This window comes from Lissotriton helveticus, chromosome 1_1 (genome assembly GCF_964261635.1).
Source record: "Lissotriton helveticus chromosome 1_1, aLisHel1.1, whole genome shotgun sequence".
Lineage (NCBI taxonomy): Eukaryota > Metazoa > Chordata > Amphibia > Caudata > Salamandridae > Lissotriton > Lissotriton helveticus.
Window position 1 is genome coordinate 76311640 of NC_136057.1, and position 27325 is coordinate 76338964.

Sequence of the window (27325 nt, forward strand, 5' to 3'; positions counted from 1 at the left end):
TCACATCCAAGTTCAACTATTCTACAAATGTCCCCGTGCCTCATCAATGGCTCTCTCCTGAGGCTCTGCGGCCTTGGCGCGAGAATGTTACGGGTGACAGGTGCTCTTGTAAAAATATCACACAAAAAATGATGTCAAGTTCTGAACGAACCTTGTCGAGGCAGCCAGGACACTGCAACTGTTTCAGTGCCAATGTCAGGGACAAAACATGGCGTGTTTATTCAAAAACCAAGACGACACGTTCCCTTGTATTTAAAGTATGTGTATGTGGGATAGGTAGCCATGAGTGTTGATATTAGTGATGTTGTCTGGCAAACAGAAGCAACGTGGTTTACAGATGGCCCAACACTAGCCGTCGCACCCGCCTTTCTGTGAATGTTTTGCAGTTTCTTTGTAAAGTACGTCCTGTTTTTGGCAGAGGAAAGGTGCCTTATTTAGGACCACGGTGTGGACTAGCGGGGCAACCCAGAATAAATACAGTCGGTTCTGCTATTTCCACAGCCATAGACCACAGCTCCTCTGCAAGAAGCCTGAGATTTGTTTAGTGACGTGCCCTCCTGTCAGCCAGCTGTGAAGTAGCGTGGCAGCCTGTCTTTGCTCTGATGCTGCCCGACATCCATATAACCATCTCCAGCTCTGTTCTCGGTCCAATGCGAGGGGAGGGGGAGACAAGGGGGGGAGGAGAGGGGGGGGCGTTGAGAGCTGCAGGCCTCAGAACAGCCCTAGTGGTGAGCATGCTCAGCAGGTTGTGTGCCTGCTACGGAAATATGCCAAATGTGCAAACTTCCATCCTTGTAAAAAAATAATAATAATTATGATCTCCATTATTGAAGCGCCTGTTCTTTTAAATGAGTGTGCCTCTTTTCTCAAACCACCAGACAAAATGGTTGAGATGAATTTGGAGGAAACCAGCTAAATGAACCCCTCAAGCACGTTTTCCAAATCTATTGCTCTCTTATTGTTTCCTGTTTGATTCCCTATTTATAAAAGATTGATATTGATTGCACCTTTTGGTTAACTGCAAATCTCACGGATCGACTGTTTCTATGAGAGAGGGCACATACATGAAAGCTGAGGCTGGTGGAGGCGCGAGACACAACAGGCATGGCGCATATGGCGTGAGCAGATGTGTGAGCACTACAGCGGAAACCAGGCTTGGAGTAAACAGATGTTTACATCTCCAGCTGTGTTCTCGGTCCAACGCGAAGGGGGCGGGGGCCTTGCGAGCTGCAGGCCTCAGAACAGCCCAAGTGGCGAGGCTGCTCAGTGGGTTATGTGCCTGCTACGGAGATCTGCCAAATGCACAGCCTTCCATCCTTCTCCATTATTGAAGCGCCTGTTCTTTGAATGAGTGTGCCTCTTTTCTCAAACCACCAGACAAAATGGTTGAGATGAATTTGGAGGAAACCAGCTAAATGAATCCCTCAAGCACATGTTCCAAATCTACACTTTAAGATATATATGTGTGCAAATACACATCATTGCACATACATACATACTACGTGTGTATATATGCACATTCTTACCTCTATGTATACATCCACACACATTTACATATGATATATCTACATAAACACACTTTTATTCATATGTGTGTGTAAACGCCCGTAATCTAAGCATTTTCCACTGACTATCTAAGTAACTGAATTAATATTTTTATTTTATAAAAGCACGCTGTCACACAGCGTGTTTCCCTTCAGTGTTGGAGCCAGGTAATATTTTTGGTAAGAAATATACTTATTGTGAGTCTATGCGGCAGCCTGCACAGACAAGTGCAGGTAGCACCTGAAACCGAGTGTCGCAATGTCTCGGAAAAACGCAAACCCCAGAGCAGCCCTCTGCTGAAGGTGCAACAGCGGGCAAGAGCAGGGGTGACAAGAAAAAACAGCTTGTTAATGGCCCCAAGATACCTCTCTTTCCAAGCCCATGAACACAAATTGAGACAGGAGATTCGCGAGACTGAAGAAGACACCTCTGGCCTCTCAAAGCCTGATTCCAGCGACGACCATTTCTGAATAGCATGAATGATTTATTGACAGCCATTTATTTTCGCGCATACTTGCTTTGCTGTGAAAGGTTACGGCTGTGCGCCGGGTTGGAACTTCCCAGGGGCACCAGCAGCAACTTCTGAAATGAATTACCGATGAGGGGGTAGGGTCAGGAAGCCACTGACTTTGTGGCACAGCCCATCAGATTCCTATAGACAAGTGTCTGTCTGTGCGCACACTGGGCTTTGATCACGGAAGATCAAAGTGCTGGTGTGCAAGACACAAAGAAATGGCTACTGGACACAGTGATGCAAAGTACAATCTATTTATTTTATATACTGAGGTAAAATGTGTTTTGCAAAGCAAACCGAAGGAAGAAATGGTACATTCGGAGCTGTCACAAAGAAGTTAGTTTTGTTGGAGGCAGAGCATAAATTGGAGGGAACGGAAGCCGAGATTTCCGTTCTACCTCTTGGCTATGACAACAGATAAGAAGCGAGGCCCGGCAATTTAAAGAGACGCGTGCACGAAACTTAAATAAAGAGACGCGTGAGCGAAAGTTAAAGAGACGCACGTGCGAAAGTTAGAGACGCGTGCATGTGCGGTGTTTACCTTATGGGAGCGAGCAGCTGCTCGCTCCCGCAAGGCAAATGCTGCACATGCACGAGGGTCCTTTGGAAACCGTGCAGAACATGCACGAGTTTCCACAAAAGCCCGGAGCGATTGCAAGAGGTCATCTCCTATGCAGTGCATGCGCGCTGCGTAGGACGAGACCAGCAGCTGCTCGCTCCCGCAAGGCAAGCGCTGCACATGCATGAGGGCCCAGTGGAAACCGTGCAGAACATGCACGAGTTTCCACAAAAGCCCGGAGCGATTGCAAGAGGTCATCTCCTAGGACGAGACCTAAAAAAGGGGGGGTGGTCTTGTGAGCGAACTTAATTAAGAGAAAAGAATGAATAGTAGTAGCACGACATACATCTAATACATCAGAGCATAAATGAAATTTATTCAAGTTGAACAGAAAGATAAAAATATATATATATCACCAATGCGATTTAATTCAAAGCATTAGTGACAGTAAAGGCAATACTGTTGCTCAATATGATTCTCAGTGCAATATATTACAGTGCTCTGTGTGCAAAAGGGGAAGGTAGGATCGAGGTAGGTGTTGAGTGAGAACGTGTAGGAACAGGGACAAGGAAAAGGTAGTTGTGACATATGTACATCAATATTTTATTAGATAGACTTTTCCGCCTTTGATAGGTCAAGAGTTCCCAATGGAACACTTAACTCAGATGGATACTTCAAGCAATGTCACTGTAGTCTGTGTTGTGTGGGTAACGTTGACGTTTCGACCCCTAGAGGGCAGGACTGAGTGTGTCCCTTGCGGCGGGGTCTTCTTCAGGACTGAAAAGAGCACCTAGGAATTGATAAGAAATGGGTATCAAAGGAAGGAAAGGTGGTTGTATGTGCTACTAACGTAGGAAAGTGATTTCTACCTACTATGTTAAAGATCGACGAGTATCCTCCGTCGGTCAATCAGAAGAAGGGCCTATGCAGGCTCCTGTGGGGAACAAGGAAAAGGTCACATATCTGCTGGTGTGGCCTCGGCTGATCGGGCTGTGTATACTTAACGCCTAAGTGTACTTACTCACGGGAGTAGAGATTGCAGCGCAGTGTGCTTGCAAATAACGGAATACATCCAATGATTCTGAAAAGGAAGAAGGAGGTATCTGTCAATGAGGCAGTAGTTGGAACTGGGACTGGAACCCAAGGAAACCGATTGTGTCAAGCCGGTGTTACTGAGACATCCAGCTCAAAAAGCATCCAGCTCGTCATGGAGAAAGCCGAGATGCGGGGGGCCTAGATATTGTTACCCGTGAATTCCTGAGGAAAAAAACGTCAATTGTGGCGGAATGAGGTGTAACTAGCAGTGTTTAAAATGGAAGACGTATTGGTTGCAGGAATTAAAGGAGGCCGGTGACTTAAAAAGAGTGTAACTAGGCAAATGTGCCGTCAAATTCACAAAGTGGCATGAGGAGGTACTCCATGTGATGCCCGATATGTGACTGAAACTAGGCTGTGTTCCATGGATGTACCATCAATAAAAAAAGGCCGGTGACTAACTAAGCTGTCTCATGCCGGTGCGTTGCTACGCCATCTGATGCCTGGTACATGTCTCAGACTGGGCAATCCAGGGACTAGCTGGGACTGAGCCACATCATAGGGCGTGAATCCGAGTGCGTGGCCTGTTTACAGTGAGAAGAGTGACTGCTCAGTGAAAGGTGAAAGTCTACGAGTCACGTCACTACAAAACAGTGCCTTAAAAACGTGCATCTTTCGTCAGAATATAGGGGCGCACCATAGCCTAGTAGACAGAAAGGGTGTCTGCTTACCTGGCTAGAACGGCACGATGCTCTAAGCCGGTCAGAAATGCATCTGACAAGTGCGTGTTAAATAGGACGTGGTGAACGTCCTCGTCATTTCAACAAGTCCAAATTGTTCAGGGACTCTCTCACAAGTTGCAGGGGCCTGGATCTAAGGGCTCGTGTATAAAGTAGGTCAGTATGGGAAGGACGTGTGGTTCCCTAGTGTTATAGATCAGTACTTCAATAATTGGTAGTTAGACTGTGACGCATGGTTATATCCAAAACATACAGCCTAGCAGGTACTTGGGCAAAGGCATATTACATGCAGTTATACAAAGATTGTGTGAGGTTGGTTTACACACATTAGGTAAGTCCAAGGTGCAGCCAGTGCTGCGCATGTCGCGCGGATACAGCTTGTGTACAAGCACATATTAGTGTAAGGATGAAACAGGCTACATGATTGCAGATATCTGGCCAAAGATCAGAGGATATACAGTAACAATCGATGTACTCAGGTTGGTATAGGGTTTGTTACGTCTAGACTGGGGGTACAGGTTCTCATAACACCCATCACTTGCAAAGTGCAGTGATATGAGTACTGACTATTCAGTGGTCAGGCCCGCCAATTGAGCATTAGTAGCATCCAACTAATTTAACCCATTGTTAACTGTGTCTAAAAGGCACATCAAGGGGGCGTGGCTTGAACGGCGATGTGAGCAGACGTGCTCTTGCGGAGCTCCCGCCGCCGTTGGCCCATTCATAAGCTATCAAGGCGGATTTTGGGGTACCCAGGCCCTCCCCGCGACACCCCTGTGTGCTAGCAGGCTGTGGTCGGGTTTCCACGGGCAGTGGCTCCACGGAAGTGCCCTGAGAGACCCGTGGTACGAGCGGACGGCTTGGCGCGGACGAAACCCGCCTCTCCGCCATCTTGGGACACTGCGGAGGCGACTTGCTGCCGGCTCCGGACGGACGCAGTGAGCGCCAGCGGACGTCTGCCGGCCCCTTTTTTGCCCCTACGGAGAGGTGGGCTGGCCGGACTACATGCACACGGACTCACCGGAGGGGGGAACAACCTGGCTGAGTCTCCCTGACGACTTGAGCGCCTGGAGCGATCGGCGCCCGCCTTTTTGAGGCACCGAGGCGGAGGTCCAGGGCTTGCTGTCCGGGCCGGAAACTGACTTCTGGGCGATCCCGTTCCCCGCCGCACTCCGAAGTGAAGGGGCATAGCTGCGACCGGGGACCGGACGGTGCTCCGGCGTAGACGGTGCCCCCGGGGCACATTTCGGAGCAGACGGCGCCCGCCATCTTCCCGGCCCGCACATTGGCGCATTGGATGTGCAGAGATACCGCAGATTTAAACGGCGGAGAAACACGGCGGTGGCTGCTGATCTTGGTGACGTCCTGGAGCAGTCTTTCCCTCTGAACCCCCTGCTGGCGCTCAAGCAGACCAGACCTCGGCGAGCTCCCCTCGTCATCACCGGCGAGGAACAAGGAGAGGCGGTGCACGGGGCCCTGGCGGTGTGGGGTGCCCGATACTCTGCTTAAGTGGCGTACTGTTGGCGAGGGCTACCCCCACAGCGTTGACCCCGGACTGAGGGTCTGGAGCGGTAGGATCACCCTGCGCCGGAGTGATCGGCCACAAGGTACTGTTGCCCGGTGGGTCCCGGTCTGCCTGATTTGCTGTGGGGGGAGTGCTGGGGCCCGCTGTTGCAGGGGTCGAGTGATCGGAACTTTGGGCCCTTGAGTACCCGGGGTGTGGGCTGACCCTCGGGGCACCACGCCTGTGTTCCTCCCATTCCCTCCTGGCCTTGCTCTCACGTGCTATTTCGAGTGGGGGCCCCAAGCTACAGCAGCGATCAGCGGTCTGCAGCAACCTCTCCTGGCCAAGGCGGATGATGACGCGCACGAATAGGGGCGCCAGGGCCGACCCAGCGACGGCCCCTAAGGATAACCCTGTGACAGCCATGTGGGGCAAAGCGGGGGCACCGGCGGCCGGAGAGGGCCCATCCAGAGGGGCGACGGACTCCCCGCCAGTCACACAGGCGTTCATGGCCACCTTTATGTCTGACCTCAAGGCAGAGATCGGCTCCCTGAGAACTGAGGTACATTCATGTGTTACCGAGCTCAAGCGAGAGGTCACGGAGCTGGGAGACCGCGTGGATAGCTTGGAGAGGACCATGGACACGCGCACGGAGGACCAGGAACATCTGTGGCAGCGCTTGACGGCCCTTGAGGAACAAAACATTGAGCTCCAGATCAAGCAGGAAGACTTGGAGAACCGGGGCCGGGCAACAACCTCCGTATTCGCGGCGTGCCGCTCGGCGAAGAAGGGAAGGACGTGATGGACTACGTGGCGCAGCTCCTCCACGAAGTGCGGGGTGATGAGGACGTATCGCCCCCCACTCTTGACCGGGCACATCGGGTGGCGGCCCCTGCGGGGAGGTCGGGCCTTCTACCGGACATTCTCACAAGGGTGCATTTCTTTGTAGAGAAGGAGGAGATCTGGAAGTGCGCGAGGGACAAGCCTGACCTACAATACAAGGGCCATCAGATCCAAATTTTCCAGGACTTGGCGCCCAATACCCTGAAGCGGAGACGTGCTTTCCGCCCGGTGACGGAGAAGTTGTGGAGCATGAACATCCCATACCAGTGGGGCCATCCCTTCGCGCTTATCTTCCAGTGGGAGGGTAGGCGCAAAGCTTTGCGATCATACAACATAGCGGCGCGGCTCCTCAATATCACGTGCTCCCCCCCGGAGAGTCCTTCTAGACATCCATCCCGTAAGAGAACGCCGACTGGACCGGACTGGACCACGGTGCCACGGAGGCAGCGCGCACCACCTGTTGACGCACCCACACACAGCCAAGCTCGGCAGGACGTTATAGCCCACATTAGAGCCCTGGAGGAAGCAGAGACCAACCCTGAGGAGCGCTCTCCTAAGGAGCGTCCTCCTACACCGTGAAGATGGCATCACGCTTGCTGCACTCCTCTTGAGGTACTGGTTCCACAAACTCCTTCAGCAAACAAGGGGTTGAATGATGAGGGGGGGGGTCGGATGGGCTCCTGATCCCTCTGTGCTGGTCCTGGGTGGGTGGGGGCTCCATACCTCCTAGTGCTTTCTGCCAGCCATGTCCCTCTGGAACTGCCCCCTGGGGAGTGACATCCCGAAGGACATTCGAACCCGAGGGTGTAGGATGCCCTATTCTGGGGACAGCGAATTCTGGCCCTGTTGGCCGCACTTTTACGGTTCATGCCTCCAGCCTCACCGGCTGATGAATGTTTGGTTTTTGTACTTGTCTATCTCTCTCTTCCTCTTTTTCTCTTTTCTTCCTTCTCTTACCTTCTGTGCGGGACCTGGGAGGGTGGGTGGAGTGGCGGATGGAGTCGGGAAGGGAGGGACCCTTGTCTGGGGTGTATGTATGGTGTGTGATTTGATGAGGATGTCTCTGATTGCGTATCCTTGGGTTCCCTGCCATGGCAAGTTATGTGAATGGACCCCTAAAGATCTTGTCCCTCAACGTTAAGGGCCTTAATTCTCCCAATAAGCGCAAGCAGATATGGCATTACTTTATGCGGCATGACCCAGATATCGTTTTCATGCAAGAGACCCACCTTCTTCAGGCTGATACTGGGCGCATGGCACATCCTAGATACCCTCTCCAATACTGGGCGGCGGGGACACGAAAACGGCAGGGGTGGCGATTTTGTGCAAAGCTGGCATCAGGCGAGGGAACGATAGGCTCTTCCGAAGTGGTGATGGCCGTTTCCTCAAGGTGACTGTTGAGGTGGGACTTTGCACTGTGCAATGTGTATGCCCCTAATCTGGCGCAGGATCGTTTCCTCCGAGACCTCTTGCGCAAACAGGTACTTCAGGGTGGGCCCTCTATTGTCCTCGGGGGAGATTTTAATTTGGTGTGGTGTCCGAGGATAGACCGGAGTGAGGGCTCCTTTCACGGGGCGGGGGCGATGTCTCTGGCGCTTCGCAAACAGATCGGCGACCTAGGCTTATTTGACGCATGGCGATACTTCTCCCCGGATAAGAGAGAGTACTCTTTTTATTCGAGTGCCCACCGCTCTTATTCTCGCATTGATCATGTCTTCCTGTCCCATGACCTACTTCAAGATGTGGTGGATGCTGGGATGTCGGACATATCCATCTCGGACCATGCACATGTGGAGCTGCTTCTCCGGGACCCGCGGGACGGTCCCCCCCGAGAACGGAAATGGCATTTACCACCGCACCTCCTTGGAGATGCAGCGTCTGTTGAGGACATTCGCACTGCCATTACCTCCTATTTTGAGTTCAATGACCTGCCAGAGACACCTTTTCCGGTGGTCTGGGACGCCTTTAAGGCCACGATACGGGGCCACATTACGTCCCTTGCGATCGCGAGGGCACGAGAGAGGAGGGTGGTGGAAGACGGCTTGGTGAGGGACCTGAGGGTTGGGGAGACGCAGGATCAGGAGGGATCCACCTTGAGGACATGAGGGACCTGAGGGTTGGGGAGACGCAGGATCAGGAGGGATCCACCTTGAGGACACGGCGACGCCTGGCAAATCTTCGGGGCCAGCTGCGACTGCTGCGTGCGAACAGAGCTGAGGGCTCTCTTTTGGCTCTGAAGCAATTGCACTTTGATGGAGGGGACAAGGTGGGGAAACTCTTGGCGAGACGGCTGAGGGTCAAAGCGGCCAGATCCCATATAGCGAACGTGGTGCTCCCTGATGGGTCTCGAGCGACGGCGGCAAGGGGCAAGATGGGAGCGTACCGGGACTATTACGCCTCACTCTACACGGCGGACCCACCGGACCCCGCCCTGTCGGAAGCAGTTTTGGAGCAATATAGCGGGACGCAGCTGCACCCCCTTACGGCTGAACATTTGGAGGAGTCGATAACGCTGGATGAGTTAACCTCCGCTATTAAAGAACTAAATCTGGGGAAGACACCAGGCCCTGATGGCTTGCCGCTCTCCTTCTATCGCCTATTCCAATCTCAGCTGAGTCCATACCTCCTTCGGCTCTTCGCCTCTTTCGATGACGGTCGGGGCCCTTCCCCGGACATGGGGATGGCGGAAATAGGCTTTATTCCGAAGCCTAGGAAGGACCTTGCGCTCTGCTCGTCGTATCGCCCGATTGCGCTGCTCAATACCGACTTTAAAATATACACCAAGGTGCTGGCTAAGCAATTAGACCCCCACATGCCTGACCTCGTTGACCCAGACCAGGTGGGCTTCATTCGTGGCCGCCAAGGGGCCGATAATGTGCGGAAAGTTGCACATTTGGTGGGGAAGGCACACCATTGGCGTATCCCGGCGTGCCTCCTCTCGTTGGACGCTGAGAAAGCGTTCGACCGCGTGGACTGGTCATTTCTCCGAGCGGTCCTTTGTAAGGTGGGGCTCGGTCCGAAGATGGTTGCCAGGATCATGGCGCCATATGCTGCGCCACAGGCTAGGATCCGCGTGAATGGGAGGTTGACAGACCCGATCGCCATCGGGAGAGGGACTAGACAGGGCTGCCCTCTCTCGCCCCTATTGTTCGCCTTGGCGATCGAGCCTCTGGCGGATTTGATCAGGCGATCCACGGCATTACGATGGGTGGACAAGCCCATAAAGTGGCGCTTTACGCAGACAACCTCATCCTTACCCTTACGGAACCCCGACAGTCTTTACCGGCGCTCCATGCAGCGCTCTGCTCCTTCGAGGGCGCCTCCGGCCTGAAAATCAACCACGATAAATCGTGGGTACTTAACCTTACGATCCCTCCGGCCGATGTCCCCTCGCTGGAACAGTTATGCCCCTATCGCTGGACTGATCGCCATATTAGATACCTCGGCCTATCCCTGACCCCCTCCCTGGAGGATTGGTCGGCACTCAACTGGGCGGATTGCCGCAAATCCATCCTTGATGACCTGAGACGCTGGAAACCACTTATCCCCTCGTGGCTGGGAAGGCTAAATGCAATCAAAATGTCTATCCTGCCTAAACTCCTTTACCTGTTTCAGTGCCTTCCTACACCTATCCCCTTGCCAAACATCCGAGCCCTGCAAAAAGACTGCACTAACTTTATATGGGGGGTAAGAGGCCCCGCTTCTCTCAGGCACTTCTTATGGCCCCGCGTGATCGCGGAGGGCTTGCACGCCCTAACCTGGTGGATTATTACTGGGCTGCTCACCTGCGCTTTGTGGTTGAATGGGGCACCAGGCGGAGCGAGAAGGGGTGGCTCCATATGGACAGGGCGGTCACGGGCCGCACCATCTGGAACCTGGCTTGGATTCATAAAGCGGGGCGGTCCCCTAGTGCATATTTGGCGGTGCCCACGAAGACAGTCCTGAATGTGTGGGACAAGATAGCGGTACGGAGAGGTCTCACGACCTTCCCCTCCCCGCACACCCCTATTGCAGACAACCCGTGGTTTCCACCGGCTAGCCGCACTAGTGCCTTTTGCAAATGGACGCAAGGCGACTGCAGAGTCCTTACAGATCTCTTTGATGGGGGCACCCTTAAGACTTTTGCCCACTGTAAAGAGGAATTCCGTCTTCCGCCTGAAGCTGAGTTGCAATTTCTCCAATTGCGCCATTGGGCCATGTCGGACGCGGTATACCCAGGGGCCACCCGGGCCTTTACCCCGTTTGAGCGTCTGGCCCGCTCCTACACTGACACGAAGGGCCTAATCTCTCAGATATATTGAATTTTGCAACACCCCCAAGCTCCCCCCTTGCAGCCGTACCAGCAAAAATGGCACGCAACGCTGGGTGCAGATATCGCGCCGACGCAATGGGCTCGCCTCTGGGGAGATATCCCCAAAGTATACCGCAGCATACCGCAGCAAGAAAACACGTACAAAGTAATGACACAATGGTATTACACACCACAGCGCTTACACAGAATGTTCTCCTCTTCCTCTCCCGGTTGCTGGAGGTGCCATCATGTGCCTGGGGACTTTCTACACATCTGGTGGACCTGCCCCCCGATCGCTATCTTTTGGAAGGAGGTTCTGAGCCACATAAGGGGGGTTCTGGGGTTCCCTTTGCCTGATGCCGCTAGTACAGTATTGCTGGGAATCAAACCTGCCAATTTGCTTGCTCTGACCCGTAGTGAATGGAATATATCATTGCAAATGCTGGGTGCTGCCAGACAACTTATTGCCCTGTACTGGAAGAAGGCGGAGGCTCCCCCCCTTGCTGCATGGTTTGGGAAACTCTGGCAGGTCATCACTATGGAAATGCTTTCAGCGAGACTACAGTCTTGCACTACACGCTTTGAGAAAGTTTGGCAGCCCCTGGTGACTTATCTGTGCAAAAGTGAACATGCGAGAAACTTTCCTCCTAAGCTGCGGGCGCTGCGCTTAGTGGATGATGCTGTGATCCCCTTTGCCCCCCGTAGTACCCTGAGATAATGGCCCGCAAACCCGGCATGGAGCTGCAGAAGGGTGCCTCGACGACTGCTCCTCTCCGGGTCCTTTCACTCCCCCTTTCCTGACTTCTTCTTTCCTACCTTTCTCTCTGCTCTCCCTTGACACTGTCTCTATTCTTTTGTTGCCTTCCTCTAGGCCCCTGGTTGTGTGTTGGACCGCTATGGTCCGATGTTTGTTTACGTTTGGCCCACTAGTTGCTGCCCGACCTTCAGGGCTGGACCTTATGCGTGGTGACAATTGGGCGTGGTGGACTGCACATAATGCTCTTTCATATGGCCGGCCCGATTGGGTTGTAGGCAGAACACTGAATATGAGACTGAAGGAATTGCAGATCATGTACGCACGGAACGCTACTGCACATCAAGTTATGTGTCGCGGCCGGCCCCTTGGGGGTTGTAGGCTTATCGCTGTGTAAGTGTCACCTTTTTCTTTGCGTATCCCCGTCTGGGGGTTTAATAAAACAGATGTTGTAAACAATAAGAGGCACATCATCTTGCACTCTCTGACGTTAAGGATAGGTGTAATGTCTCCACTCCTCGGTCCCACTGATACCTTCTCTAAAACTACCCATTTTGAAATGTTCCACCAATGGGGCTCCTGGTGTATCGCAGCGAATCCTGCTGCAGTGTTGCAATATTCGAGTCTTGACCTTTTGTCTGGTTTGTCCTATATACAGTAGATTGCATGGGCATTCGATGGCATAGATAACGTCACTGGAATTGCAGTTTGTGTGAGTCTTGAGTTGGATGGTATGGTTTTTATAGTTGGAAGACTTGATTTCCAGCGCCATTTTGCATGCCTTACAGTGTGTGCACTTAAAATGGCCCACAATCTGTGGTAGTTTCCACATTGTTTGGATAGTCTATTGCGGTGGTGTATCAAGCAGTGAGCGGACTACATTGTCTTGAACATTCTTGGCTTTTTTAAAAGCATGCATAGGGGGTTCCTGTATGTCCAGGTCGTCGGATATGAGTTTCTAGTGCCTGTTGATTATTTTCTTACACTCATTACTGCATGTGCAGTATGTAGTTACACAGATCTTTCTGTTATTGCCGTATTTTTGTTCTTTGGCTGTCAGTAGAGTGTCTCTGTTCTGGTACCACGCTCTTTTCCTGGCTCCTTTTACCAGTCGCTGGGGGTATCCTCTCTTTATTAGCCGGTTGATGAGGTCATCTGATTCTCAGAAGAAGTCATCCTTTAGGGTACAGTTCCTCCTGATCTGGAAGAACTGGCCGAACGGAAGGTTGTCTCTCAGGCTGCGGTTGTGGTGGCTGGTGTATCGTAGTAGAGAATTCCTTTCAGCTGGCTTCCTGTAGAGTGTGGTGTATAGGTGATTCTCCAATGTTTTGATTGTGACCTCAAGGAAGTCTATGGTGTGCCTGTCATAGTGGATTGTGAACTTGATATCCACAGAGCATGTGTTCAACCATTCAAAGGACTTGTTGAGATCTTCTTCAATCCCCGACCAGATTAGTAGTATATCGTCTATATACCTATACCATTTTGTCACATTTGCCTTGTATGGTTTAGAGTTGGACAAGATGTTCTCATTCTCAAAGTGGTCCATAAACAGGATGGCCAAGTCCGGTGCAAAGGCTACCCCCATCGCCACTCCTTTGGTCTGGATGTAGAAATTATTCTGAAAGACAAAGACATTTTGCATCATGGCGACTTCCAATAGGTCCACTATGAAGTTGGTGGGTACTTTGGGTGGTTGTGGTCTTGTGTCCAGAGTTTGTCGCATCACATCAAGGGCTTGTTGTTGAGGTATACTTGTGTAAAGTGACACAATGTCTAGGATGGCCAACCATTGTGTCGCCGGGTCAAAATCCAATCCGTCCACTATGTTTATGACCTGCATATTATCCCGAAGATACGTTTTGGTAGCTTCCGCCAGCGGTTTCATGACGAAATCCACGTACTTGCACACAGGTTCCAGGACTGGGCCGCATCCGGATATAATGGGTCTGCCTGGTGGCTTCTGGAGGTTCTTGTGTACCTTGGGTAACGTGTATATTGTGGGGAGGCGAGGTTCGATATTGTTAAGGTAATTAAACTCATGTTCAGACAGAAACCCAGACTCATTGCCATCCGTGGTTATGCGTTGGATGCATTTTCTTACTTCTATGGTAGGGTCCATGGGTGTAGGTCTGTAACCCATCTTGTAGTTGCGAGTAGATTTCATCCTTATAGTCACTGATGTTTTGGACCACAATCGCGCCACCCTTGTCTGCGGGTTTGTTTTATCGATGGTACATCCACGGTACGCTGCCTTGTTTCAGCCACATATCGGGTATCACATGGAGTACCTCCACATGCCACTTTGCGAATTCAACGGCACATTTGCCTAGTTACACTCGTCTTTTTAAGTCACCGGCCTCCTTTAATTCCTGCAACCAATACGTCTTCCATTTTAAACGCTGCTAGTTACACCTCATTCCACCACAATTTACGTTTTTTCCCTCAGGAATTCACGGGTAACAATATGTAGGCCCCCCACATCTCAGCTTTCTCCATGACGAGCTGGATGCTTTTTGAGCTGGATATCTCAGTAACACCGGCTTCATACAATCGGTTTCCTTGGGTTCCAGTCCCAGTTCTAACTACTGCCTCATTGACCGATACCTCCTTCTTCCTTATCAGAATCATTGGATGTATTCCCTGTTATTTGCAAGCACTCTGCGCTGCAATCTCTATTCCCGTGAGTAAGTACACTTGGGCGTTAAGTATACACAGGCCGATCAGCCGATGCCACACCAGCAGATATGTGACCTTTTCCTTGTTCCCCACAGAAGCCCACATAGGCCCTTTTTCTGATTGACCGATGGAGGATACTCGTCGATCTTTGACACAGTAGGTAGAGAACACTTTCCTACGTTAGTAGCACATACAACCACCTTTCCTTCCTTTGATACCCATTTCTTATCAATTCCTAGGTGCTCTTTTCAGTCCTAAAGAAGACCCCGCCGCAAGGGCCACACTCAGTCCTGCCCTATAGGGGTCGAAACGTCGACAATACCCACACAACACAGACTCCAGTGACATTGCTTGAAATATTACTTGTCCATCTGAGTTATGTGTTCCGTTGGGAACTCTTGACCTATCAAAGGCGGAAAAGTCTATCTAATGAAATATTGATGTACATATGTCACGACTATCTTTTCCCTGTCCCTGTTCCTTCACGTTATCACGCAACACCTACCCCGGTCCTACCTTCCCCTTTTGCACCCAGAGCACTGTAATATATTGCACTGAGAATCATATTGAGCAACAGTATTGCCTTTACTGTCACTAATGCTTTGAATTAAATCGCATTGGTGATATATATATATATTTTTTATCTTTCTGTTCAACTTGAATATATTGCATTTATGCTCTGATATATTAGTTGTATGTCGTGCTACTACTATTCATTCTTTTCTCTTAATTAAGTTCGCTACCAAGACCACCCCCCTTTTATTTATACTGCAAAGGTTTTGTGTCTGCTGCAGGGATTGTGGGTGTGTGTACCTTGGGTCTGCCAGGTAGGAGGCCTTTCAAGCAGTGGAACGTACATGTCTGTGTTTTTAATGTTCCTCCGCAGGTTGGATGTTTGTGCATCTGAACAGGGTAGAGTTGTCTTTGCAAGCTGTTTGTGTGTGTGTGTGTGTGTATGAGGCTCATCTACAGTCAATCAATCAATCAATCAAATAATTTGTAAAGTGCACTACATACCCGTGAGGGTTTCAAGGCGCTGAAGGGAGGGGAGGAAGGGGTTGCTGTTGCTATTGGTCAAACAGCCAGGTCTTGAGTTGTCTCCTGAAGGATAGAAGGTCTTCGGTTTGTCGTAGGATGAGGGGCAGGGTGTTCCAGGTCTTGGTGGCATGGTGGGAGAAGGATTTGCATCCGGCTGTGGTTTTACGGATGCGTGGGATGGTAGCCAGGGAGAGGTCTGCGGAGCGGAGTTTCCTGTTGGGTACGTAGAAGGAGAGTCAGCTGTTGAGATAGGCTGGGCCGGTGTTGTGGAGTGCCTTGTGTGCGTGGATCAGGAGCTTAAAGGAGATTCTTTTGTCGACAGGGAGCCAGTGCAGGTTCCTCAGGTGGGCGCGGGATGTCGAGGATCAGGCGTGCAGAGGCATTCTGGATTCTTTGCAGCCTGTTGATGAGCTTGGTTTGGGCTCCAGCGTAGATGATATTGTCTGACACCTAGACCCACACCTTCCCCTCAGGGCAGGCAGCCTTCAGGAGTTCAATCAATCAATCAATCAGCTTATTTGTAAAGCACGCTACTTACCCGTAAGGGTCCCAAGGCGCTGAGGGGAGGGGGGATGCTGCTACTGCTCGAAGAGCCAGGCTTGAGGAGTCTTCTGAAGGCGAGAAGGTCTTGGATCTGCCGTATGTGTGTAGGGACGGTGTTCCAGGTCTTGGCGGCGAGGTAGGAGAAGGATCTGCCGCCAGAGGTCATTTGTTGGATGCGGGGGACAGCTGCGAGGGTGAGGCTGGCAGAGCGGAGCTGGCGGGTGGGGGTGTGGAAGCTGAGTCTGCTGTTCAGGTAGGCTGGCCGGGCGTTGTGGAGTGCTTTGTGTGTGTGGGTGAGGAGCTTGAAGGTTATCCTCTTGTCGACGTGGAGCCATTATAGGTCTCTCAGGTGGGGTTGATGTGGCTGAGGCAAGGGACGTTGGCGGTCAGTAGGGCAGAAGCGTTTTGGATGCGTTGTAGTCGTCGTAGGTGTTTGGCTGGGATTCCTGTGTAGAGTGCGTTGCTGTAGTCCAGTGTGCTGCTGACGAGGGCCTGTGTCACTGTTCTTCTTGTATCGGTGGGGATCCACTTGTACATCCTGCGGAGCATGCGGAGGGTGTTGTAGCAGGAGGAGGAGACGGCGTTGACTTGTTTTGACATGGAGAGGGAGGATTCGAGGATGAATCCTAGGTTGCGTGCATGGTCGGTGGGTGTTGGTGCTGTTCCTAGTGTAGTCCGCCACCAGGAGTTGTCCCAAGCTGAGGGGGTGGGTCCAAGGTTGAGGACCTCCGTCTTGTCTGAGTTCAGCTTCAGACGGCTGCTCCTCATCCAGTCGGCAACGGCCTTCATTCCCTTGTGGAGGTTGGTTTTGGCGGTGCGTGGGTCCTTGGTGAGGGATAGAATGAGCTGGGTGTCGTCGGCGTAGGAGATGATGTTGAGGTCGTGATGGCGGGCCACTTGTGCGAGGGGGGCCATGTAGACGTTGAACAGCGTCTGGCTGTGCACTGGTGGACGCCGCAAATGATGTCGGTGGCTTCGGTTCAGAAGGGTGGGAGGCGGACACTCTGGGTTCTTCCGGAGAGGGACCTGGTCCAGTCAGGAGCCTTCTCTTGGATTCCGGCTTCTAGGAGGCGTGTCTTTACAGTGCGATGGCAGACCGTGTCGAAGGCGGCTGACAGGTCCAGGAGGATGAGAGCTGATGTTTCGCCGTTGTCTAGTTGGCGCCTGATGTCGTCTGTGGTGGCGATGAGGGCTGTCTCGGTGCTGTGGTTTTGTCTGAATCCGGACAGGGACGGGTCCAAGATGTTGTTGTCTTCCAGGTGGCCGGCCAGTTGCATGTTGACAATTTTTGCGATGAGTTGTGCTTTCTAAGGCTCTGCTCCCCTCTTATAAATGGTCAAAGTGGTAACACTCTTGCAGCAAGTACCTTTATCAGCCGCAGGATTAAGATACAGTGCATACCAATTCCCAGCCCAGTAAAAGCCTGAAGCAGACCCAAAATGGAACATGTACCTACATGTTCGCTTCCTCTGTTTGTACCTAATAAGTAGCTACCTGTTCACTTCTTCCATTTTTATGGTCTGGGCAAGCTTCTCTAACAACGCTTTAGAATCTTCTACTGCCAGCCATGGCGTTTTTCTTTCAGATCATTACCTGTTGTCGGCTGTGTTCATCGAGTCACTCCTCTGTGTTAGCTGTCAGTGAACCCTGCTGAACGCAGCGGACTCACCAACAAGCATTTTGTTTAAAAATATGCTGTCCGGGGCCCGCTGCGTGCCCAGTCTTCGGCGGGCCCCAAAACAGTACCCCCAGGGCCCGCCACTCACTGGGCACGCGGCGGGCACCAAACACAGCAAGCAGCAGATTACTTGGGCCGCCGACGATCCGCGATCTGTCGATGCTCCACAGCAGCCAGGTGAGTCCCCTCAGCCTCAGAATGTAATAAAGAACAGCACAGCAGGACAATAAACACCACCTTGCCTGCCTGCTGTGATGACCCCCCTTCTATTGGCCTTCTATTGGCCCCGTAGCAAGAGCCACTGGGCCAATAGAAGGGGGTGGTCTGGATGTCTGGATTTCGCGTGCACTTTTGTAAAAATCACTGCATTTTTACAAAAGTGTCAGTTTCGCAGGCACCTTTGTAAATATTGCGGCATTTTTACAAAAGTGCTGATCGAAATCCTGGGGGGTCAGCCTAGAGCTTTACCTTTATAATATACTTCCTGGAGCGTTACCTTTATTATATACTTCTTGAAGAGTTTTCTTTGTCATGTAGTCTTGAAAGGGTTACTGCTGTTATACAATTCCTGGAAGTGCAGTGACAGTAGCACATCCTCACCCATCTCTTTTTACACAATACTTTCTTGTTTAAATGAAATTTTAGCCATGTGCGTCTTCGTAAAGCTGTACCTCTAGCAAGTGGGTACTCTATGGGTGCTCTTTCTGTACTAAGTTACTGTGTGAACACTGGAAAATCACCTCCTTTTCTGAATTCAGTAAAATGTTACATGTTCTACAGAACATTTAGTTAAATATCTGTGTATGGTGAAATATCTCTTGGTAACTTTCATAAATGGTCATGACCAGATGTCTTTTACAACTAGTTAAATATTATGTATTCACATTCTCTTACATTTCCATTTAGTGATTTTAAATCTCTTTACATCCAATAGGAAACCAGCCTTGAATTCACAAATGATCGAGAATAATGACAGTAGTCGTGCAAATCTGAATAAAAGTGGTTAGAAAAAATGAGCTCCATATTTAGGAAACGATCTGCATAGAGACTGAGGAACCTGAACATAAACTAAAAGATCCTGGAAGAGGCAGTCCAGAGCAATTCAGTGGATGCAAGAGTCTGAGCTGTGCACCTCTACGCAACAGAACTAAGATACGACTCTAGAAAATTAGGCAACAACACTGATAAACCACTTCCTGTATGAAAAAACATCAAACACCATCTCTGATCATGTGTTCGGTATGAAGTGGATACGGCATTGCTCTGCTTCCTGTAATGATGGCAGACCACCATTCACCACGCTAGGTGTATTGTAAACTCTTTCTGGCCAAACCACAAGAAGCAAGAGAAAAGCACAAGGGAGTGGAGCCAGACAACTGAAGAGTAAAGGAAAGAGAGGGTCTTTGATCTACAACAGACTGTGCTAATTTGCATCGACCAGAAGGAAGACTAATCTTCACTCATAAACATGCAAAACCTTTCCACAATCTAAAGACATAACCACCTACAAAGAAGCTTTACTTGTCACAATTATAATATATGTAGTTGTTGAGTCTTGTATTTCATTGTGAAATTTTAAATCAACCATCCAAAATACCACACACATACCGGGAATGTGAAAATAACACAAGTGCTTTATCAACCATGTTAGCTCCTCAGGAAACGCAGTAACGAAATACAGACAAATATAAACCTGACCCAGAGACACTAACCAAGAAAGAAGAATAGAACACAAGCAACAAGAGCTTTAGTTTGTCATCACTACTAATGAGCCATCAACAAACACATACAGGAGAAGCAACGTGCAATTGCAATGAATGTGTGAAGAACTTTAGTCAGGAAGCACTCCTAAATGATCATCACCGAACACCAATGGGGGAAAAACCATACCAATGCACTGAATGTGTGAAGGCATTCAGTCAGTTATCAAATCTTAAAAGCCATCAGGGAATACACACAGGAGAAAAACCATACCATTGCAGTGAATGTGTGAAGAGCTTCAGTCAGTTATCAAATCTACAAACACATCAGCGAACACACACTGGGGAAAAACCATACCATTGCACTGAATGTGTGAAGAGCTTTAGTCTGTTATCACTACTCCAAACACATCAGCGAACACATACTGGGGAAAAACCATACCATTGCACTGAATGTGTGAAGAGCTTTAGTCTGTTATCACTACTCCAAACACATCAGCGAACACATACTGGGGAAAAACCATACCATTGCACTGAATGTGTGAAAAGCTTTAGTGTGTTATCACAACTTCAAACACATCAGCGAACACATACTGGGGAAAAACCATACCATTGTACTGAATGTGTGAAGAGCTTCAGTCGGTTATCACACCTACAAGGACATCAGCGAACACATACTGGGGAAAAACCATACTATTGCAATGATTGTGGAAGTAGTTTTAGTGATTCCTCAAAACTCAGGATTCATCAGCGAACACATACAGGGGTAAAACCATACAATTGCACTGAATGTGTGAAGAGCTTCAGTCAGTTATCACACCTACAAGGACATCAGCGAACACATACTGGGGAAAGACCATACTGTTGCAATGATTGTGGAAGTAGTTTTAGTGATTCCTCAAATCTCAGGAGCCATCAGCGAACACACACAGGGGAAAAGCCATTACAGTGCAGTGAATGTGTGAAGAGCTTCAGTCGGTTATCACAACTCCAAACACATCAGCGAACACACACTGGGGAAAAACCATACTATTGCAATAAATGTGTGAAGAGATTCAGTGTGTTATCAAATCTTCGAAGACATCAACAAACACACACAGGAGAAAAACCATAGCATTGCAGTGAATGTGTAAAGAGCTTCAGTCGGTTATTGGACCTATAAAAACATAAACAAACATACACTGGGGGAAAAAACATACAATTGCAATGAATGTGGAAGTAGTTTTAGTGATTCCTCAAATCTCAGAAATCATCAGCGAACACACACAGGAGAAAAGTCATTCAACTGCAGTGAATGTATGAAGAGCTTTAGTCTGTTATCAATTCTGCAGACACATCAGCGAACACACGCAGGGGAAAAACAATCTGATTGCAAAGAATGGGTAAATAGTATTAGTCGTTCCTCAAAATTAAGGAATCATCAGCGAACACACACAGGGGAAAAAACTTTCAAGTGCAGTGAGTGTGTTAAGTGCTTTAGTCAATTATCAGCAATACAAAGACATTAGCATACACACACAGTTGAAAACCCTACCATTGCCGTGAATGTGAAAGTAGTTTTAGTGCCCCTTCAACATTAAGAAATCATCAGCGAACCCCCTTAGGTGAAAAGCCATTCAAGTGCACTACACAAACACAAACAGGGGAGAAACCATACTTTTGTAGTGGATTTGGAAGTGTTGTGGGAAATATTTTCAGCTAACTACAGGGATTAGTGATGAAACCTATAAACACAACACACTTGAATAAGTTTAACAAGCACAGACTGGAGAATATTTCTAGCTAATTTTGGTGTTTGGTCATTTTGTGCAATAACTAGTTCAATGTCAGCTGCTAGAGAACAACGTCCAAAGGCACAAGAAGTCTTAGTAGGAAATTGTGACGGTAACTCTGAGAGTTAATGCCTGCAGCGCACAACATTTACCTCTGAAGCCTAGACGCAGGAGAAATGATGTCCTCAAGATGGCTACCACCCTTGTGTTTTAACCTTAACACAAAGTCCTCTATGTGATCTGGTGTTGGAGGCGGAATCAACTTAGAGCACACAATCAAATAACCTTCCCCACGAGGATGGAATCTACTGATTGACCTCTGACTATGCCCCATGGGCGGATTCTAAAACTGTTTTACCAAGCAATACACCATTATCCTTAAAATTACCACCATGGTGTGTGCCCTTCACCAAAGCACTCTTTTTTCCCTTGTTGGGAAGGGATCCAGCATTTATACCTTGGAGTCTCAGAGACCCCCCTGAGAGAGTCCACAGCGTCAAGGGAGCCACGACAGCAGAGGTGTGGAAATGGTGCTCCTTGCCAAAGCACTCCCTCTCCCCTTGTTGGGGAGGAGTATAGTATTTATGAAACCACAATACGAAAAGGGGGTCTAGGGGATAATATTTAGCGACTATATAATCTCTACACCCCTGATTAGATACCGAAGTTACAAAACAAGAGATTATAGGTCAATTGACAGAAACTGTCATATGAGCTTCAAGAGGATGAGAACATCAGACACAGATCATTTGAGTAGCCCAGGGCTTAGTAAATAAATCCCATCAGCCCACCACTTTGGCGGAGCATCGTCATCTGGGAATTTAGTGGAATGAAATCTATGTGCCAAGACCAAAAAATGGAATGGCTGTATAACATTAGACTTCTATCCAATAGTTGGTTTAGCCGAGGTGCTCTCAAATCAATGGTACTGATGTTGTGCAGTGCAAAGTGAGTGTGATAACTAAAAATGACTATAAGGACAAAAAATATGTTTATTAGAGATCGTCCCTATGTCAAGATTAAAAACAACCAGCCAGTGTTAAAAAATCACTATTCTTTGGCAATAGGTGGGAGGTCAACATGTTTTAGCCGTGAAGGTAGCAATGACCGGCTTTCGTCAGGACCTAAATTTGATGGGATGCTACTGCAATAATATATACAATGTGTGACACAATTGTTAATCAAAAATTATCTTAAGAAAATTAAACATCGATGGTTGTGAACCATCCTACCAGAACCTGGTGTGCACCATGGTGTCAGGTAGGTCCGTATGTAATCTTCTTTACTGAGATAGTGTATAAGCGTAAAAGATAAAAAATTAAAACAAATCCTCTTGAGCACAGTATATAGTTTAGTAATAGTTTATAAGGTAGGAAAATGGGCCCAGACAGTGGCCAGTACAACCAGGTCCAGCATGGCATGATTACATTCCAAAAATCATTTAAGTACTCACCCAGCCTTGTGTGGGAGTAAGCCTCACCTCACCCGGCAACTGCTCGGTGAATGAGGCCCGCTCTATTTGTGAGTAAAACAAAGGAGCACAGGTCAGAAGCTCAAACATTGTTCCTTGTTGTACAGCACAAAGAAAATGTAATTAAAACCTTCATTGTTTATAAGATTCCAACAATCTACTAGGGAGCTAGAGATCAGTAAGGATAGCTAGTGATATTGATGATGTTAATGTATTAAGAACTTAATATATATGGGAGAAAATCCATAAAAAGCGTAGACACCCATTAGGCCTCATGTGTATTCCAATGGACGCATGGGTCTGCACTTAATGTTTGTTATATAGAGAAACCTGTCCTCACACTAAATAAGCAATGGCTGCTAAACAAAAGTTGATTTGTGAAGAGAAACAAACAAACCACCCAAGGCCTCCCAGAGATTAAAGAACTCAGACTTATATTTACATGTTATTTACAAGTACTGAAGGAGAGGATTAGTGAGAGAGAGCATTAGCAGGCTGCTTACCTGTCAGTCGGTACCTCCGGTGTGAGACCCAGCCGAAGGGGAGGTACCGAACAGTAGGTAGGCCCTCTTTAAATACAGCCGCTAATTTGCTCAATGACGAAAAATGACTGGAGGCTAATTGGTGAAAGATAGAGCACATGACTCGACCGGTGTCTGTGTTAATTATCGTCGCACAAGTCTCTCTTGCATGCCCAGGACGAAGGATGATCTTCGAGCATGCATGACACATGCCACACTACCCTCTGGGGCCGCGCCTGTTCCCGGAGATCGAAAAATCAACCAGTGCGCATGCGCACCAAAAAAGAGCAGTGTGCGATCTCTCCCTGAGCGGCATTATTCTTTGCATAGGCGATTGCCTTCAAAACCGATCTGCTATCACAATGCGAGTGCATGTGTCTGATGTTCTCATCCTCTTGAAGCTCATATGACAGTTTCTGTCAATTGACCTATAATCTCTTGTTTTGTAATTTCGGTACAGTATTTATGCCCTGGAGTCTCAGAGACCCCTCTGAGAGAATCCTCAGCGTAAAGGGAGCCACACACAGCAGAGGTGTGGGAATGACACCATTTCCACGTTTTTTCCTCCTCTCCCGGTTATGTTTCCTTCACCCTTCCCCACCTCTTTCCCTCTTTCCTTCTTTGTCTACCTCCCCTGCTCCTATCCTGTCCCCTGAATCTCTACCCTTGCCTGCTTTTTCCCTTACATATTTGTTTTTAATGCATGTAACTACGCTCCAGCAATTTGTAACTATGCTCTGAAACTGTGTAACTTGTAACTATGTAACTGGTAATTATGCTCTGAAACAATGCTCTTCCTCATGTAAAGCGCTCTGATACCTCTGGGTCTAGCCAGCGCTATATAAAACTTTTCAAATAAATAAAATATGCTCATTTGACTCTTCATATGCATCTGTTAATGCACCCACCATAGTAGCACTTCCCCAGAGGTGTCCAATACCAAGCTGGTTCCTTGGGAAATGTGCTGGCTCACCACTGACTATAAATGATTCACAGTCATATTAATTGTATATGAATATTATTTTAGACCTTTCTTATTTTCAGAAAGTTAACCACCCAACTCCTAACTGATAAAAGGACAAAATCCGTGTATGATGGCGAAAGTATTGATTGAAGAGAGAGCTGATGAAAAGTTTAGTTCTTAATACGTTTCTCAAAGCTTGACAGTTAAGTAAAGAATCTTGAGCAGTAAAGATTTCTAGCTCTTAGAGTCCAGAACTATCAGCTTCCTGCTTTACATTTCTTTAACCTTGGCCCTGGAAAACAAATCTGGATTCAGAAGTAAAGGAACAAAAAAGATACAGATTTTTGACACAAATAACATTCAGGTTTGTTTTTACAAGTAAAAAGAAACTCTTGTTCCATAAACTGCCAGGGAATAAATGGACATAAAATGTATGTGCTGCCTCGTGAGCATGACAGCAACAGCCTCCGATGGTGGGTGATAGAAAAAGTTGAAAGTCACTCACGAGGGGGTGATTTTGGGAATTTACTCAGCTTGAGGGAGTGCAAATGGATATTCTCTCTGAACACAGTGAATAAAGGATTAAACGAACAGGAGGAAATTAACAGACAGGTGGCTCTTCTAAAAATCTAGATAAATGAAATTTGTCAGCTCCGTGAACTAGGGGTACTTTTGTGTTAACCATCACATGTTTGAGTTTTTTTGTATAACTATTACATGTTACACTGATGAGATATCTGTTCATTTATGAAGATAAACTGATCTCATATCCTGTAGTTATTAACAATTCTGCCCGTCACTGTGGGTACTTATTTTGCAAGCTGTAGGCAGTACCAAGTTTGTCAGTCATTGTGTGTACTCATTTTGCAATTTGTGTACTTTCCCATAAGCCACATGTTATCCTATATAATGCGAGCCTCTTAGGGTATTCACTTCTCAATCCTGCATGACATATGAATGCTTAGGAGTTTAAATGTAATATTACCATTTGGACTGATGTTAGCATTTTAATGCATAAATCGATTTGTCTCCTTTTTAATCTGCACCATAAACCAACTATTTAGCCCATGATGTGATTAATACTTTTGGGCATTCTCTGATATGGTCGCTGTTAATCAATTCGCAAATGCCCAATTCAAAATGGCGGCATTGAAAATTCGAGCTTTGATTGTAATTCAGAAATACGCTTGAAATGCATGTTATCATTTTTGACACATTATTCTCAAACACGCAAAATTAAGCGTGTGTTTTTGACTCTCAGTAAACGCTAGAGCCCGTTACTTAAGCATTCTGCGGTCCGCTTTCTATAACCATGCATGCAGCCAGCTACACGGCTTACGAGCACCGGCTGTAGCAAAACGCCGACTGCTTTGGAATAGAGAGGACGGAGTTTGGTGAGTCCCCCGGGATTTTCATTTGGGGGTTAAGTCATTCACACAGTCCGTGAATATTCGGACTTAACCGTATTTTATCGTTTGTTTTAGCGGATTTATTCCTACTTCTGAACCCTACGACTATCCTTACCACTAAACACCAGCAACACGGCGTGAGAGCACCAATTGCTGCGTAATGCCGATCATTTCGGAATAGAGTGGATCGAGTTTGGTGAGTCCCTCGGGATCTCGGTTGGGGGTTAAGTCACTCTTGTAGTCTGTGTAAATCCGGACTTACGTGTATTTTATCGTTCTTCACAGCGGATTTATTCCTGCCTTTGAACCCTTGGGCTGAGCTACTTACGACTCGCCATATCTTTAATTAACGGATAAGAGACACGCATATGCTTATCTTTAGTTTTTTAATATGAAATTGTGTAGCTTTTGTATAGCAGGAACGGCATTAGACGTTCCTTTATAATTGTAATAATAATACCAACTTTGAAGGGAATTGGTTCCTTTATTCAATTATAGGACCACCAATCAGAAATCTCTTGTAAGGAAATTGAGTATGCAGAGACAGTAAGCCTGCTACATATAGATAACATAGCTTCACATCGTGGTCCTCTGGACAAGGTAATGACATGTCCAGATTTTTCTGTTTGATTGGAGTATTCTTTTTGAATTAATAGAGAGTGAGTCACATGACCACCCTATTATGTTTTTAGGTATTATTCAGTAACCCTTGGACACAGAATGAAGAATTCCACTTGGTCCTTCATTTCATTTGGGTAAGCTAAAATTATTTCTTGCCCTAAGTTAATTGCGACGCTACCTTTGGTCGCAAGTTGAGTGCAACAGGCTGACGTATATATTTACTTCATTTCAGGGCTTTACTACTCTTTTGGTTGTCCAATGTTTCAGTCCTGATGAAGACTCGCATGGCCACGGTCCAACTTATCTTTAGGCTTGAAGACGAGTCGAAACGTCGACGCTCCCTTCTTTGAATACCTGGATAGTGTGACACATTTTCTTGCGCAAATATAATTTTGTAAGCGATGTCTCCAATTAATGAAAATAGTGTATAGAATTTATATCACAACCCAGGTTACTGAAAATGATGTATTGTGTTGATTGATTTATTGTGAATTTGAATTTGTAAATACACCTGTATGTCTTTTCTTCTTTTTCTCAAACACTTGACATTTCTTTATCTTATGCACGCTCGCTTTGGGCAACCTCAAACTCTCTTACATTGAGATAATTATGAATGCAATGAATTAAATATGCTCCTGAATTTGTAATTATTGCTGTTGCACTCTGTGTTCTTGATTCTTGATTAGTTATAATACATTGAATGTACAGGATTGATCTGAGAGACATATCCCGTGACTAAGTAGAAAAGTTTAATATGTATTGATCCATTCAATTCCAGTGAAAGTAATGGTTAGAGACCATTGTATTTGAATAGCCTTGTGAGCAAGCAGTGAAATTTTGTGATGCAGTTGGGACGTCCCCGACCACAAATAAGATAGATTATAGCATTCTGAATCATCTGTAAGGTGCTTTTGTGTTGCTAGAGCTGCCAAATAATGTGTTTTGAAGTAAAGGGAGAGGCCCAACTATCCAAAGTACAGGGTGCCAAACTTTTGTAACAAATACAAAACTATATTCCCTTGGATCCATCTCTCGATCAATACAATACAATCAACCACACACTTTGTAAAAATACATACCCAAACTGCAATTATAAACCACACCATAAGTTAAAAAAGCACATAGATGTATTCCATATACATCA

At 47.8% G+C, this 27325-nt stretch overlaps 1 protein-coding gene across 1 annotated transcript in view; it reads left to right on the forward strand.

Moving 5' to 3' along the window:
- LOC144831615 (uncharacterized) overlaps positions 1–26955 on the forward strand; it is a 43360-nt gene extending 16405 nt beyond the window's left edge. Inside the window, exon 2 of the mRNA XM_078689010.1 lies at positions 18658–26955. Within this exon, the coding sequence (XP_078545136.1) occupies positions 19491–20537 (1047 nt within the window). The 5' untranslated portion in view covers positions 18658–19490 and the 3' untranslated portion in view covers positions 20538–26955. The remainder of the gene's footprint in view (positions 1–18657) is intronic.
- Positions 26956–27325: the final 370 nt, after the last annotated feature.